The sequence below is a fragment of the Crinia signifera genome, chromosome 12 (assembly GCF_055691185.1).
Source record: "Crinia signifera chromosome 12, ASM5569118v1, whole genome shotgun sequence".
Taxonomy (NCBI): Eukaryota; Metazoa; Chordata; class Amphibia; order Anura; family Myobatrachidae; genus Crinia; species Crinia signifera.
In genome coordinates, this window is record NC_139228.1 from 45,824,837 (window position 1) to 45,842,436 (window position 17,600).

Consider the following 17,600-nt stretch of genomic DNA (forward strand, 5'->3'; position numbering starts at 1 on the left):
AGCTAGATAGAGAGAGATAGATAGAGAGAGATAGATAGAGAGATAGAGAGAGATAGAGAGAGATAGAGAGAGATAGAGAGAGATAGAGAGAGAGATAGTGTCAGAGAGTGCTATATTTTGTGCTGCTGCAGTGTGATCTAGTTATAGATAGAGAGAGAGAGATAGAGAGAGAGAGATAGATAGAGAGGCCTAGTGACAGAGTGCTATATTTTGTGCTGCTGCAGTGTGATAGTTATAGAGAGATAGAGAGAGATAGAGAGAGATAGAGAGAGAGATAGTGTCAGAGAGTGCTATATTTTGTGCTGCTGCAGTGTGATATAGTTATAGATAGAGAGAGAGAGATAGAGAGAGAGAGATAGATAGAGAGGCCTAGTGACAGAGTGCTATATTTTGTGCTGCTGCAGTGTGATAGTTATAGAGAGATAGAGAGAGATAGAGAGAGAGAGATAGAGAGAGATAGTGACAGATTGTGCTATATATTTTTGATATAACTGACTGCTGCCCCCTCCTTTTGTGCTGATCAGTATAAATTAACTGATCAGCAACTTTTTGGGGGCGCAGGTTTTTTTTTATATATAGATATACCTGTCAGTGCTGCTGCTGCAGTGTCATAGAGTGATAGATAGTGAGAGATAGAGAGATAGAGAGAGATAGTGACAGAGAGTGATAGAGAGTGCTAAATTTTTTGGCTGCTGCCCCCGCCTTTTGTGCTGATCACTATATCTGAGGTGATCAGCAACTTTTTTGGGGGTACAGAGGTTTTTTTTTTTTTATATATACCTGTCAGTTGCACCAAAGGTTGTGCACCTGCTGCACCTCACTGGTAATCAGTGTCGCATCACTGATCACCTTTTTTTTTTGTGTGTGTGCTGTGGGGTCTTTTTTTAATTTTTTTTTACACACACTGTGATTTTGTGGGTGTCCTGTGGCCGCTGTGCGCTGATCAGTGACGTACATCACTGATCATCTTTTTCGGCACAGGGTTGATCTATATATTTTTTTTTTTGATCAAATTCCTGTTGCCTTTGAGCGCTGTTCAGTGACAGACGTTACTGACCAACATCTGTGCTCAATTTTTGGCGCAGGACCTTTTTTTTTTTTTTTTTTAACCCCTTCAATTTTTTTTTTTAACCCCTTCAATTTTTTTTTTTTAACCCCTTCAATTTTTTTTTTTTTTTAACCCCTCCATTTTTTTTTTTTGTATAAAGTATTTTTTTTTCCTGCACACTACATACACACTACAACCTACATACCCCCCGGGTTGAAATAAAGTTTGTACCCCCCCCTACACTATACACGTGTTGAAACATTTCACTACCTGTAACACAAAAATAAAAATGGCATCCCAAATGTCCTCCCAAATGTCCTCCCAGTCATCCAGGAGAATGTATTCAGTGGAGGAGGCATATGCCATGCTTGCCTCTGACTCTGACACAGGCAGTGATGCAAGCGGGGAATTTGAAGGATTCGCCTTAAGCTCCTCTTCCTCCTCTGGTGATGAGGGACCCCCTCAAAGACGCCCCCGTAGATCAGCTGAGACCCCCCCCCCCAATAATTGATCTCGTATGGACCCCACCACCAGACAATTTTGAGCCCCAGGTTCCTGAGTTTTTGGCCATGCCAGGAATCCAATTTGATTCCACAGGTCTCAGAGAAATTGACTTTTTCAAATTATTTTTCTCTGATGATTTTATAAATTTAATGGTGGACCAAACTAATTTATATGCCCAGCAGTTTATTGCTCAAAACCCCACGTCATCATTTGCTAGGTGGACCCCTGTAGATGCAGTAGAGATGATGACGTTTTGGGGTCTGGTGTTTCATATGGGCATAGTAAAAAAGCCAGAAATTAGGCAATATTGGAGTACAGATGTTCTGTACAGTACTCCATTTTACCGTATGGCCATGCCCCGGACTCGATTTGAGACAATTCTTAAATTTATACATTACACCGATAATGCACAGTGCCCACCCAGAGATGATCCCACCTTTGACCGGCTATTCAAAGTCAGGCCGGTCATTGATCATTTCAGTGCCAAATTTGAAGAGGTGTACATCCCAGAAAAATTTATTTGTATCGACGAGTCCCTTATACATTTTAAAGGAAGGGTTAAATTCCGCCAGTACCTTCCCAGTAAGAGGGCAAGGTATGGCATAAAAATGTATAAACTGTGTGAAAGCACCTCAGGGTACACCCACAGGTTTAGGGTTTATGAAGGGAAGGATTCAAGAATTCAACCGCCAGAATGCCCCCCCTCCCTCGTAGGTGTTAGTGGGAAAATTGTCTGGGATTTAGTGCACCCCTTCCTGGATAAAGGTTATCACCTCTATGTGGATAACTTTTACACCAGCATCCCCCTGTTTAAGGCCCTTGGTTCAAGAGGTACAGCAGCTTGCGGTACTGTGCGCAAGAACCAAAGAGGCCTCCCAAAAACGCACATTGCCCAAGTAATGAGAAGGGGTGAAAGCAGGGGAATATGCACCGAAAATATGTTGTTGGTCAAATATAAGGACAAGAGGGATGTCCTTATACTGACAACAATTCACGGAGACAGTACCACCTCCGTCCCTGTACGAGGTACCAGTACCCACACCTCAAAACCTAATTGTATCCTGGATTACAATAGGTACATGGGCGGAGTGGATCTTTCAGATCAGGTACTGAAGCCGTACAGTGCCCTGCGGAAAACAAAAATCTGGTACAAGAAGGTGGCCGTGTATATCATCCAGATGGCACTGTATAACGCTTACGTGCTATTCCGTTCTACCGGCCAGAGGGGGACATTTATGCACTTTCAAGAGGAAGTCATAAAGGGCCTAATATTTGGGAACCAGCAGGCAGAGGGCCCCAGTACTTCTAGTACTGGCCCCCGTATTGTACCAGGGCAGCATTTTCCTGATGAAATCCCCTCCACTGGAAAAAAGGGCAGGACACAAAAAAGGTGCAAAGTTTGCTATAAAAAGGTAATAAGAAAGCAAACTATTTTCCAGTGTGACACTTGCCCCGACAAACCCGGCCTATGTATAAAGGAGTGTTTTAAAATATACCACACATCTATGGAATATTAGGTTCATAATTTCACCGTGCTTCGGGGGTCTTGCTAATGCCACATAGCACCCACCATTCATTCCACCAGAATCTGAGCCGCAAAATCCAAAAATCACTCCTTCCCTTCTGAGTCCTGCCATGCACCCAACTGGTATTTTTTGGTCACATGTGAGGCATTGCCGTACTCGGGAGAAATTGGGGCACATATTTTGGGGTGCTTTGTCTCCTTCATTCCTTGTGAAAATGAAAAATTTTGAGCCAGAACTGCATTTTTGTGTAAAAAAATGTAATTTTTCATGTTCACTGCCCACTTGTATCAAAATTGGTGAAACCCCTGGGGGTTTGAAATGTACACTATACCCCTAGATGAATTCCCTGAGGGGTGTAGTTTGCAAAATGGGGTCACTTGTGGGGGGGTTCCACTGTATTGGTGCTTTGGGGGTCTTGCTAATGCGACATAGCACCCACCATCATTCCACCAGAATTTGTGCTGCAAAATCCAAATATCACTCCTTCCCTTCTGAGTCCTGCCACTTTTTGGTCACACATGAGGCATTGCCGTACTCGGGAGAAATTGGGGCACATATTTTGGGGTGCTTTTTCTCCTTCATACCTTCTGAAAATGAAAAATTTTGAGCCAGAACTGCATTTTTGTGTAAAAAAATGTAATTTTTCATTTTCACTGCCCACTTGTATCAAAATTGGTGAAACCCCTGGGGGTTTTAAATGTACACTATACCCCTAGATGAATTCCCTGAGGGGTGTAGTTTGCAAAATGGGGTGACTTGTGGGGGGGTTCCACTGTATTGGTGCAACATAGCACCCACCATTCATTCCACCAGAATATGTGCTGCAAAATCCAAAAATCACTCCTTCCCTTCTGAGTCCTGCCATGCACCCAACTGGTATTTTTTGGTCACATGTGAGGCATTGCCGTACTCGGGAGAAATTGGGGCACAGATTTTGGGGTGCTTTTTCTCCTTCATACCTTCTGAAAATGAAAAATTTTGAGCCAGAACTGCATTTTTGTGTAAAAAATGTAATTTTTCTTTTTCACTGCCCACTTGTATCAAAATTGGTGAAACCCCTGGGGGTTTGAAATGTACACTATACCCCTAGATGAATTCCCTGAGGGGTGTAGTTTGCAAAATGGGGTGACTTGTGGGGGGGTTCCACTGTATTGGTGCTTGGGGGGTCTTGCTAATGCGACATAGCACCCACCAAAATTCCACCAGAATCTGAGCCGCAAAATCCAAAAATCACTCCTTCCGTTCTGAGTCCTGCCATGCACCCAACTGGTATTTTTTGGTCACATGTGAGGCATTGCCGTACTCGGGAGAAATTGGGGCACATATTTTGGGGTGCTTTTTCTCCTTCATACCTTCTGAAAATGAAAAATTTTGAGCCAGAACTGCATTTTTGTGTAAAAAAATGTAATTTTTCATGTTCACTGCCCACTTGTATCAAAATTGGTGAAACCCCTGGGGGTTTGAAATGTACACTATACCCCTAGATGAATTCCCTGAGGGGTGTAGTTTGCAAAATGGGGTCACTTGTGGGGGGGTTCCACTGTATTGGTGCTTGGGGGGTCTTGCTAATGCGACATAGCACCCACCAAAATTCCACCAGAATCTGAGCCGCAAAATCCAAAAATCACTCCTTCCGTTCTGAGTCCTGCCATGCACCCAACTGGTATTTTTTGGTCACATGTGAGGCATTGCCGTACTCGGGAGAAATTGGGGCACATATTTTGGGGTGCTTTTTCTCCTTCATACCTTCTGAAAATGAAAAATTTTGAGCCAGAACTGCATTTTTGTGTAAAAAAATGTAATTTTTCATGTTCACTGCCCACTTGTATCAAAATTGGTGAAACCCCTGGGGGTTTGAAATGTACACTATACCCCTAGATGAATTCCCTGAGGGGTGTAGTTTTCAAAATGGGGTGACTTGTGGGGGGGTTCCACTGTATTGGTGCTTGGGGGGTCTTGCTAATGCGACATAGCACCCACCAAAATTCCACCAGAATCTGAGCCGCAAAATCCAAAAATCACTCCTTCCGTTCTGAGTCCTGCCATGCACCCAACTGGTATTTTTTGGTCACATGTGAGGCATTGCCGTACTCGGGAGAAATTGGGGCACATATTTTGGGGTGCTTTTTCTCCTTCATACCTTCTGAAAATGAAAAATTTTGAGCCAGAACTGCATTTTTGTGTAAAAAAATGTAATTTTTCATTTTCACTGCCCACTTGTATCAAAATTGGTGAAACCCCTGGGGGTTTGAAATGTACACTATACCCCTAGATGAATTCCCTGAGGGGTGTACTTTGCAAAATGGGGTGACTTGTGGGGGGGTTCCACTGTATTGGTGCAACATAGCACCCACCATTCATTCCACCAGAATCTGTGCTGCAAAATCCAAAAATCACTCCTTCCCTTCTGAGTCCTGCCATGCACCCAACTGGTATTTTTTGGTCACATGTGAGGCATTGCCGTACTCGGGAGAAATTGGGGCACAGATTTTGGGGTGCTTTTTCTCCTTCATACCTTCTGAAAATGAAAAATTTTGAGCCAGAACTGCATTTTTGTGTAAAAAAATGTAATTTTTCATTTTCACTGCCCACTTGTATCAAAATTGGTGAAACCCCTGGGGGTTTGAAATGTACACTATACCCCTAGATGAATTCCCTGAGGGGTGTAGTTTTCAAAATGGGGTGACTTGTGGGGGGGTTCCACTGTATTGGTGCTTGGGGGGTCTTGCTAATGCGACATAGCACCCACCAAAATTCCACCAGAATCTGAGCCGCAAAATCCAAAAATCACTCCTTCCGTTCTGAGTCCTGCCATGCACCCAACTGGTATTTTTTGGTCACATGTGAGGCATTGCCGTACTCGGGAGAAATTGGGGCACATATTTTGGGGTGCTTTTTCTCCTTCATACCTTCTGAAAATGAAAAATTTTGAGCCAGAACTGCATTTTTGTGTAAAAAAATGTAATTTTTCATTTTCACTGCCCACTTGTATCAAAATTGGTGAAACCCCTGGGGGTTTGAAATGTACACTATACCCATAGATGAATTCCCTGAGGGGTGTACTTTGCAAAATGGGGTGACTTGTGGGGGGGTTCCACTGTATTGGTGCAACATAGCACCCACCATTCATTCCACCAGAATCTGTGCTGCAAAATCCAAAAATCACTCCTTCCCTTCTGAGTCCTGCCATGCACCCAACTGGTATTTTTTGGTCACATGTGAGGCATTGCCGTACTCGGGAGAAATTGGGGCACAGATTTTGGGGTGCTTTTTCTCCTTCATACCTTCTGAAAATGAAAAATTTTGAGCCAGAACTGCATTTTTGTGTAAAAAAATGTAATTTTTCATTTTCACTGCCCACTTGTATCAAAATTGGTGAAACCCCTGGGGGTTTGAAATGTACACTATACCCCTAGATGAATTCCCTGAGGGGTGTAGTTTGCAAAATGGGGTGACTTGTGGGGGGGTTCCACTGTATTGGTGCTTGGGGGGTCTTGCTAATGCGACATAGCACCCACCAAAATTCCACCAGAATCTGAGCTGCAAAATCCAAAAATCACTCCTTCCCTTCTGAGTCCTGCCATGCACCCAACTGGTATTTTTTGGTCACATGTGAGGCATTGCCGTACTCGGGAGAAATTGGGGCACAGATTTTGGGGTGCTTTGTCTCCTTCATACCTTCTGAAAATGACAAATTTGGAGCCAGAACTGCATTTTTGTGTAAAAAAAATAATTTTTCATTTTCACTGCCCAGTTGTACCACAATTGGTGAAACCCCTGGGGGTTTGAAATGTACACTATACCCCTAGATAAATTCCCTGAGGGGTGTAGTTTGCAAAATGGGGTCACTTGTGGGGGGGTTCCTAACTTTTAGCATCTTATGGTGCCTTGAAACCTACATGGTGCCTAAAAAATAATCTCATAAAAAGGAGGCTCCAAAATCAAGTAGGTGCTCCTTCTATTATGAAGCCTGTGGTTTGGTCACCGTGCACACTAGGGCCACATATAGGATATTTATGAAAACCAAAGAATTGGGGGAATCAATTTTTAGTCACATTTCTCTAGTAAAATGTACTGTGTTCCTTATAAAAATGTATTAAAATTGCAAATCTGCAAAAAAAAAGAAATTTTGAAATTTCACCTACACTTTGTTTTAATTCCTGTGAAACACCTAAAGGGTTAACAAACTTCCAAAATGCTGTTTTGAATACTGTGAGGGGTGCAGTTTTTGAAATGGCATCATTTATGGGGGTGTCTCACATACAAGTCCCTCAAAGTTACATCAGAACTGAACTGGTCCCTAAAAAAAATCAGTGTTTGAAATTTTCTTGAAAATTTGAGAATTTGCTATTCATATTGTAAGCCTCCTAGTGTCCCAAAAAATTAAAAGGAAGTTGAAATAATGATGTCAACATAAAGTAGACATATGGCCTATGTTAGTTATTCACTATTTTGAGTGGTAAGATTATTTGTCTCACAAGCAGAAAATTTAACATTTTGCAAATCGCTAAATTTTCCATTTTTTCACGATATTTTGGTATTTTTCACAAAAAACCACAGACTGTATCGACCCAAATTTACCACTAATTTGAAGTACAATGTGTCACGAAAAAACAATCTCAAAATCACTGGGATAAGTAAAAGCAAAAAAAAGTTATCCCCACTTAAGTGAGACATGTCAGATTTGAAAAAAAGGGCTCTGTCAGGAACGCAAAAACTGGCTCTGTCAGGAAGGGGTTAACTGTGGATTTATGATTTATATATCATGCAATGCCATTAGGGAGGAATCCGATTGGCTCCACATGTATTTTGCAGCAGGAAAACAACCCCAATCATAAAGTCAATGTTATTAAGAACTATATTCAGCAAAAAGAAGGACTTGATTGAGCCTTTCTGGGATTAACATCCACAGAAGATATGTAGCTAGTTCTCCAAGACATTTGTAACAACCTTCCTGCAGAGTTCCTTCAAAAACTGTGGGCAAGTGTGTCTAAAGGCAAAGGCAAAGAGTGGTCACACCATATAATGGTCACTTTAAATTTTTGTTTTAGATTTTTCTAATGTTTTTTTATTTTATATTTTGTTAATTGATTAAAAAAACACTTACAGTACTACTGTAACACATGTAATATTACATACATGTAAAAAGGCATGTATGTAAAAGTACAATATGTATGTAAAATTACAAATTGATTGTCTACACATCCTGAAATCTTAAAAAAAGGGAAATCTATTACACAAAATACTGAATTGTGGGGACACAATTTTTATCTTTAAAATATAAAGATACAATAGTGTGAACTTTTATAAAAAATCTCATACCCTAAATTGCATACCCTAAAAACAGGAATTTTAAAGGGAAAAAATATATTTAAGGTTTTTCTTTTTTCTTTTTTTATATTTGTTACCATAAAATGTTTTATTGTCGAATACTATTACATGAATTTATTTTTGTATACCTAACATACAGTATACTGTATTGAGGTTTCTGGAACAGATACTATTATAGGGATGATTATGTGGTAGAGTCTAAGAAAGTGTTTTGAGTGGGAGCACGAAGCAGTTGATTAAAACATAATAGAAAACATAGTAGAAGTAATTAATAGAAAAGAAAATGCTGAATCTGAAATTCCTGAGAGGTATTTGAGTGGACATCATATTCTCACAGGACCACTACTACAACAGCTTTAATTACAAAAATGACTTACCAGCACTACTGGACTGCTGCTTATACATCTCTATCTGTTCTTTGGCCTTCAAAAGTTGCTCCTCTAGTGCTCGTATCCTTCCTGCCGCAGCTCCTGGCTCAACTGGACCTTCTGGTATTCTAGAAAAACATATGGGCAACATGAAAAGAATGTCGCTACCTATCAGGAAACCGTAAAGCAAAATGTAACAATACAAACAAATAGACATATAACAAATACTTTAAAAGCTTACTAAATTTAGAATATGCTTAGACATTAAAATTCTATAAAGTACAAGGTCCCTCAGTACTAAACGCAATAACTATATATATTTATATATATGCATATACATAAACATGCACACATACAGTATAAAGGAGTGCTGTGGAGTGTTTCTCCAGCCTCTCTCTAGGTATAGGGCACTACTGTGCTCTTGCTTAGACATGGTTCCACTGCCTATGTGCTGATTCCACCCATATGTTTGGAGGAGCTACGGGAAGATGGGCAATATACTGCAAATGAAGAAACATTGCCCAACACTCTGCGCTGTCAATATGTCAACTCATAGAATGAAAATGGTTTCTGGATCGAATAAAAGCAATTTCTAATTCTCGAACTACATTTTTATTTAGACTGTCATTGTTTAAGTCATCCCATTAAGCCCCACCGAAGACACATCATGCATGCAGCATTAACCTAAAAAAAAACAGTAATTCGCTGGGACAGGATGGAACAATCTGTCTTGTTTCTCTCTTTGTGTATATTCCCTGCACAAGGCCTAGAACTACATATAGACCGTAAACAATATGAACACGAAACACAATCCCTTAAAAACAATTTTACATTGTTATCTTGGAAGGTTGAAGGGCTGAATACCCCTCTCAAAAGGAGAAAAGTTTTAAGGCTGGTAGGTTTCGGATCCGAATACGTTACAGGATATATGGGTGAGGGAATATCATACTGCCTCCTATAAAATTAAATCCCGAGATGACTTGATTTTTTTTTTATTCAATCATTTTTATTGATTTGCAAAGAACAAAGTGCCCAAGCAGGCAGACATGTCAATACATACAGATCGTACATCAAGTATAAGATATATATATATATATTTTTTTTTTTTTTTTTTACCCAATAGTGGTATGGCGCCTACAACAAAGTCCAATTGCAAATTTGCAAAATCTGTATCCAGTGAAGTAAAACAGGAGGTATTTTTCCAATGGTTTGTTTATTTATTTTTCTTCACAGGATAGTCAGGTAAAAACGCTTGTAGACAATGCCAACGCGTTTCGTCTCACAGAGACTTCATCAGGGGAAATACAATAATCTACAAGTATAAAATATTGCTTCAATATACAATACATAAAATATTCCTTTTATTATTTTAGTAAATGGGGAAACTCCCATCAACTACAGAAAAGGAGGAAAAGATAAAACAAGATGGTGAAGACGAGAGGATGAGTTGGTGAATTTCATTTAAGAAAAGTGAAAAAAGGGAAAAATATATTGTGTTGTGACTTAATTGTCGTGATTTTATTTTTATCTTTTTGATAATTACTGTTAATATGTACTATATTAATTATTTAATAAATTTATTCGTGTACCTTGTGGTCGTGATTTTTGTACAATCTGTCGAATGCTTTCTCCGTTATACAGATATTTTCCGGAATTTATTATTAATATAAGACATGATGTTCTTTAGACCTATAGGAGATCAGGATATTCCTTAGTGTGATTTAGTGAAAAATTCTTATGTTGTTTGATTTATAAATTGACATACCTATAATGGGAGTATATATCTATATCCGCTGGTAGGTTTGGATTAAGCCAATTTGTGTGGCCTGTAATTAAATGATCCTGTGGTTACTATATTTTCAATTAAAGGTGACTTTAGTGCAATAAGGTGAGAGCTTGTTAACATACCTATAATGGAACAGGTCTTAAAATTCCTGTCGGCCTCCTTTGAATTGGAGTAGATGAAATTTACCTATTAGTATTAAAGTAGTTTTAATCTAGGTTGTTATTTCAAGACCCATTTCATCACTATAATGTGCAGATAGGTGAGTGATTCTTAACATACCTATGAAGTAGCAGGTTTTTTGAATTCCTGTCAGCCTCCTTTAAATCGAACTTAAAATAATTTACCTGATAATAGATTATTTAAGAAAACTGGGTATTAATAATAGACCCCTTTATCTCATACCCAGGCCATACATTTAATTATGGTACCTTACCTAAAAACGTGGATGATGATTCTTCATCCAAATAAAATAAGCAAATATATCTAAAAAATATAATAAAGTATACAAATTTTCAATACTATTATTTTATATTATAGGTTTCCAATGTTACCATGATGCTATTAGTTACCATGATAAAAATGGTTGTTCCTATTTATGTTTGAGTTACCACTCCTGGTTCTTACCTCCAATGAGACTCCTGTGTGCTTCAGAGAGGCTAGCAGAATGAATGCTGCCCAGACCTGATCTCTATTTATAAGGGTATATGAGTGACATCACTTCCTCCCGTAGGTTATTGGTGGAATTCTTAGTCTCTGTTTTTCTTATTATATATGCTGATATTCCTAAATGGGGTATATGTTCTGATCTTCCTATGGAAGTAGGTGTCATTGAAAGTTATTATTTATCAGTTTAAACTAATTAGAAGCAGTTTAATTCTTTGATTGCGGATTTACCCATAATGCCTTATTCCTACCTATAATGCATCTCTTCCTTATGTTACCCGATTTTGGGGGATTTAACTACGTTTTTGTTCGGTTTTGGAGTTTGTTTATAATGTATATTATCCATTGGTGGCAGTGGGATAGGGTGCCCCTTCTTGATTTTTGCCTACTAAGGTAGATCTCTATGTCCAGGTACACGCCGTTTCCTTGAAAATTTGTATACTTTATTATATTTTTTAGATATATTTGCTTATTTTATTTGGATGAAGAATCATCATCCACGTTTTTAGGTAAGATACCATAATTAAATGTATGGCCTGGATATGAGATAAAGGGGTCTATTATTAATACCCAGTTTTCTTAAATAATCTATTATCAGGTAAATTATTTTAAGTTCGATTTAAAGGAGGCTGACAGGAATTCAAAAAACCTGCTACTTCATAGGTATGTTGTTAAGAATCACTCACCTATCTGCACATTATAGTGATGAAATGGGTCTTGAAATAACAACCTATATTAAAACTACTTTAATACTAATAGGTAAATTTCATCTTCTCCAATTTAAAGGAGGCCGACAGGAATTTTAAGACCTGTTCCATTATAGGTATGTTAACAAGCTCTCACCTTATTGCACTAAAGTCACCTTTAATAGAAAATATAGTAACCACAGGATCATTTAATTACAGGCCACACAAATTGGCTTAATCCAAACCTACCAGCGGATATAGATATATACTCCCATTATAGGTATGTCAATTTATAAATCAAAAAACATAAGAATTTTTCACTAAATCACACTAAGGAATATCCTGATCTCCTATAGGTCTAAAGAACATCATGTCTTATATTAATAATAAATTCCGGAAAATATCTGTATAACGGCGAAAGCATTCTACAGATTGTACAAAAATCAGGACCACAAGGTACACAAATAAATTTATTAAATAATTAATATAGTACATATTAACAGTAATTATCAAAAAGATAAAAATAAAATCACGACAATTAATTCACAACACAATATATTTTTCCCTTTTCTTAAATGAAATTCACCAACTCATCCTCTCGTCTCCACCATCTTGTTTTATCTTTTCCTCCTTTTCTGTAGTTGGTGGGAGTTTCCCCATTTACTAAAATAATAAAAGGAATATTTTATGTATTGTATATTGAAGCAATATTTTATACTTGTAGATTATTGTATTTCCCCTGATGAAGTCTCTGTGAGACGAAACGCGTTGGTTGTCTACAAGCGTTTTTACCTGACTATCCTGTGAAGAAAAATAAATAAACAAACCATTGGAAAAATACCTCCTGTTTTACTTCACTGGATACGGATTTTGCAAATTTGCAATTGGACTTTGCTGTAGGCGCCATACCACTATTGGGTAAAAACATTGGGCTTTGTTCGTTCCCTACCCCTCAGGGAACTTAGTGGTGAGGCTGCCAAATATATAATTGTATCACTTTGTAAAACATTTTTTGTGAAATAGGCTCTAGCGCGAGTTGGAATATTGGGGATATATATATATATATATATATATATATATATATTAATTACAGCATGAATAACATATAGTAACTACATTTCAAGGAACACATTTCCTGCAGGAGTTATATAGCAAAGATACTCAAAGGCGTCATTCGAGTAGGTGACCAACACATTGGGCAGTATTCAATGCCTCTGATTCGCCATATTTTTTGGGGAATCAGGCAATTCCCCGGGTTTACAGGGAATTTTCTCACAGGAAAAACAATTCGCGCTGTGCAATAGACACAATTCTCTGCAAATGAAGAGTGAATGTCTGGCGATTCTCTGTTTGTGATTCTCCGCGATTCGCCAGTGGTTTTCAATGGGGTTTTTAGTGGAATTCGCCGAGAGTGTATTCAATGCTGAAATGGAGAACTGCTTTCTCCATTGATTTTCGCCCTGATTCCCCATTTTGCATTCGTCATCTTTTTGTGGAGAACTGTTATGTGTACTAAAATACACTTGTAAAAAAAAAGTTCACACCAGATGTTTTACCGGGTAAAATCTTTGCTTATATTTTAAAACACTTATTAGAAGCTGATCTGCAGATAAGGGGGCAGCAGAAGTCACATCCATTTTTTCCAGGAACTCTAAAAACATCACAGGGACCGATGCTAGTATTGTATTGTTCAAGGCCACTGCCAACACTACAAGCACTTTGTAGGTCACACTACAAAATTTACGTGTAAGATCCATTTCCAGACTTGCTTGGTACAGCAAATGTGCTTTTAAAATGGTAGACTCAAGGAGCTGGGTTACCCCCTATGGCAAGGGATGTTGTGCAGCCTCCCTCCAATTGCCCATGAACCCAGGGCACACACTGGTCTAGCAGCCGGGACCACACGGTGACATTGGCAGGCAGCCAATTAACCAGACCAGCAGTAGGTCTGATTAATAAATGTAGCCAAGTGACCTTGAGGTTCTAGGTAGGAGGTCCTGAAATGCGCACCAATTACACAGCAGGACAACAGCTACTGGGCACCCTGGGGCTGGCACATCGCTAGGCAGCTGCAGGAGAGTGACGGAGCGGCATACACATAGCGCCTTGGACAGCCAGACAGGCAAGGGGTGGGGCGGAGACGGCAGAGCTGGAACCGGGACAGACTTGCTCCTGGGCACGGGGAGAGCCCGGGGGTAATAGCAACTAGTGTACCCGGAAAATCAGCTCGCTCTCCACCGGCCGCAGCCGGCATCGATACCCCCCCCATTCTCCCGTCCACTGGCTGTGTGTAATCTGAAGGGAGATGGCTCCAGAAGCAGCAGCAGATCTCCGGCTCCGGTGATAGCAGATGTCAATGCTTCTGGAGCTGGAGGTCTGCAACTGCTGCTGGACCCATCCCCGTCCTCAGGCTGCCGGCGAATCTCCCAGCAGGGAGAATCAGGGCGAAAGTGCAGCGAATCCTACACAGGATTCGCTGCCGCCCGCGACCCCTGGACATTGAATACTGGCCATTGAAATTATGGGGGGGGGTGAAAATATTTTTTTACCGGGACAAGTAACACATAAATATAATTTTTTATTCAATTTTTTTTTTTTTTACATACTATATGCAGGGGGGAAAGGGGGCGCTGCTGGTCATATGCTGTGCTGCTGATTCCCCGCTGATCTCAAATAAGGGTTGCAGGGACCCCCTGCCCGCTGGTGGGTGGCATGCAGTGGGGTCTGGCAGCGCTGGCGGGCAGGAGGTCCCTGCAGTGTATGTGAGATCAGTGGCGGGGTCCCTGCAGTGGATGGGAACTAGTAGTTCTCATCCACTGCAGGGACCCCGCCGCTGATCTCACATACACCGCAGGGACCTCCTGCCAGACCCTGCTGGATGCCACCCACCAGCGGACAGGGGGTCCCTGCAGCCCTTATGTCAGATCAACGGCGCCCCCCGCTCAGCAGCCCGGGCACCTCTCAGCCGGGATCCGACACCCAACACGCAGCCCGCTCTGCTCCCCGACCCCAACAGGTGGGACACTGACCTGACAGAAGGGAGAGACGGCTCCAGCAGCAGCAGCAATAGCAGACCTCCGGCTCCAGCAGTCCCAGCACGGTGACGGCAGATGTCAGCACACTGGGACTGCTGGAGCCGGAGGTCTGCTATTGCTGCTGGACCCGTCCCTGTACTGAGGCTGTGCGGGGGGCACCTGGCGGCATCAGCGGGCTCACCCACCGTGACTCTGCTCCATCCCCTGCAGTGGCAGTATAGCCGCAGAAGCAGGGGAGAGAGCCGGGAGTGCTATTTGCCGTAGGGGGTAATTTTCGCCATCAGGGGTGGAGAGCCCCTGACGCGTTGAATAGGGTGGACTGGCGGCTGCACGGCGAATCGCCCTACAGGGAGAATTGCGGCGAAAGTGCAGCGAATCCTACACAGGATTCGCTGCCGCCCGCGAGAATCCCCATTGAATACCTGCCATTGAGACAGGAATATACCTGGTGTAGTAATAAAATATTTAGAATTACATAGCATAGATCCCCAACAGAGCATCCATATAACAAATAAAATAAAAATAACAGAATATGCTAATAGTATTGACGTGTCAAGCATAAACTAAATAAAATACCAACCCATAAACCCAAAGCAACCCTACCACAGAACTGTCTTTGCCATGGCCGCACCTGCACTGCGGTGCTCAAACAGTGGCAGGCAGCAGCATGTCAGTTTGTCCAGCGGGTGCTGGTTCCCACATAGACCCCACTGTGGCTTGCTGCCTTACAGTAGTTACGCCACTGCTGTATAGGCCCACATTGAATAGAAGGACTTTCATAGGCAGGATATAGGAGGTTGCATGTGTATATAACAATATAAAGGAAAACAGAGGTATGTACAAGCATTATGTCATCCCCCATAAAGACATAAAGATCACTTAAATAGGGAAATCAGTCCCTGACTAGAAACGATACAGAGCATTTTCTTTATTCTGACTAACCATGGTCACCTGTACCTGTTAATACGGGCAAATATCAAGGCTGTATAATTACAGCATAAACAAAAAAAAAAAACCCCACACAATTAGGCAATGTCAAAATGACTAAGAGACGAGTAATGCACAGGAAGCAAGAGCAATGGGTATTGTGCAACAACATTAATCCGGCAAAGCATGTCTAGCCTGTTAAGGTGCCCACACACTAGAACGTTATATCGTCCGATGTTTACCGATAATCAGTAGAAAATCGTCCGATTTCAGTCCGATGCGCGCTCCCGTGAATCTTTAGCTGAATCTTCTGATCTTACGTGCTGCACAAAAAATCAGAAGATTTAACAAAAGATCCATAGGAACGCACACGGGATCTTAAGAAAAATCTTTGGTAAAGATGTGCGCTTGCCTGAAATCTTTTTTCCAGGACAGGAAAGATCGCAGATCTTTCTAGTGTGTGGGCACCTTAAGACTGCCTATATATAATTAACCGTCCCTCCCTTGTAAATCCAATAGCATACAATAGCAGGCTGTGAGGCCTTCTGGTTGTGTAGTCTTCTAGATGTGAAGTATTCTAGTGTAAAGTATGCAGACTATAGTAATATAACATCGGAGATATACAGGAGATGAACAGGAGGGAAACAGGAGGACAAAGAACACTTCATCCTCCATCTGCAACCCCAGCAATCAACTGCAGTGATTTACCTGACTCAACATCACCTACAGTCTGAACAACCTGGACACTGATCTCCACAATGAATTAAGTGCTGTCACACACTGCTTCTGTCTCCCTTATACTGTACATTACCTGTACCTCCTGTAGGCTCTCCACGCTTCCAGTACATCACCTTCTCACTACTCATTCTAGGCCACTCCAACCTCATTCTATATCACTACTCTGATCAACTTTACACAGAAATATGGCTCCTCGATCCAGTCCCATACCAGTCCTCGCTGTCAGGTCTCCACACCTCTCACACGCACCCACAACCCACACAACCTAATTACTATCTCACCTGTCCCCTCCCTTCCTTTCTCCTGTGCTCTCTGGAATGCTAGATCAGTCTGCAACAAGCTCCCAACTATCCACGACCTCTTTATCTCCCACTTTTTTAACCTTCTCGCCATCACTGAAACCTGGCTCTCCTCCTCTGACACTACCTCCCCTGCTGCCCTCTCTTATGGAGGCCTCTCCTTCACACACTCGGTCAGACCCGATGGCCGCCAGGGTGGAGGAGTGGGCATCCTCCTCTCCCCCAACTGCACCTTCCGCGCCATCCCACCTGAGCCCCACCTCACATTCTCCACCTTTGAGGTACACACTACCCGCCTCTTCTACCCTATTCACCTCCTTGTGGCTGTAATCTACCGCCCCCCTGGCCCCTGCTCCCCTTTCCTTGATAACTTTGCTGCGTGGCTTCCACACTTTCTTGCCTCTGACCTCCCCTCTATCATCCTCGGTGACTTTAACATTCCTATTGACATCAATAATGCTGCCTCCTCTAATCTGCTTGACCTTACCACCTCCTTTGGACTTTCTCAATGGACCTCCACCCCCACTCATAATCTTGGACACTCCCTTGACCTAGTTTTCACCCACCATTGTAATCTCTCTGATTTCTCTAATTCTTCCTTCCCACTCTCTGACCACAATCTGCTCTCTTTCATCCTCTCATCCTCCCCTCTTCCATCATTGCCCAGACCCACAGTCACCAGACGTAAC

At 41.4% G+C, this 17,600-nt stretch overlaps 1 protein-coding gene across 8 annotated transcripts in view; it reads right to left on the reverse strand.

Moving 5' to 3' along the window:
- The window catches only part of FUT8 (fucosyltransferase 8), a 315,179-nt gene that overhangs the window by 145,093 nt on the left and 152,486 nt on the right, over nt 1-17,600 (reverse strand). For all 8 annotated transcript variants that reach the window (XM_083167148.1, XM_083167141.1, XM_083167143.1 and 5 more), the window contains one exon: nt 8,787-8,905. In XM_083167148.1, coding sequence (XP_083023274.1) covers nt 8,787-8,814 — 28 coding nt within the window. In that variant the 5' untranslated portion in view covers nt 8,815-8,905. The remainder of the gene's footprint in view (nt 1-8,786; nt 8,906-17,600) is intronic.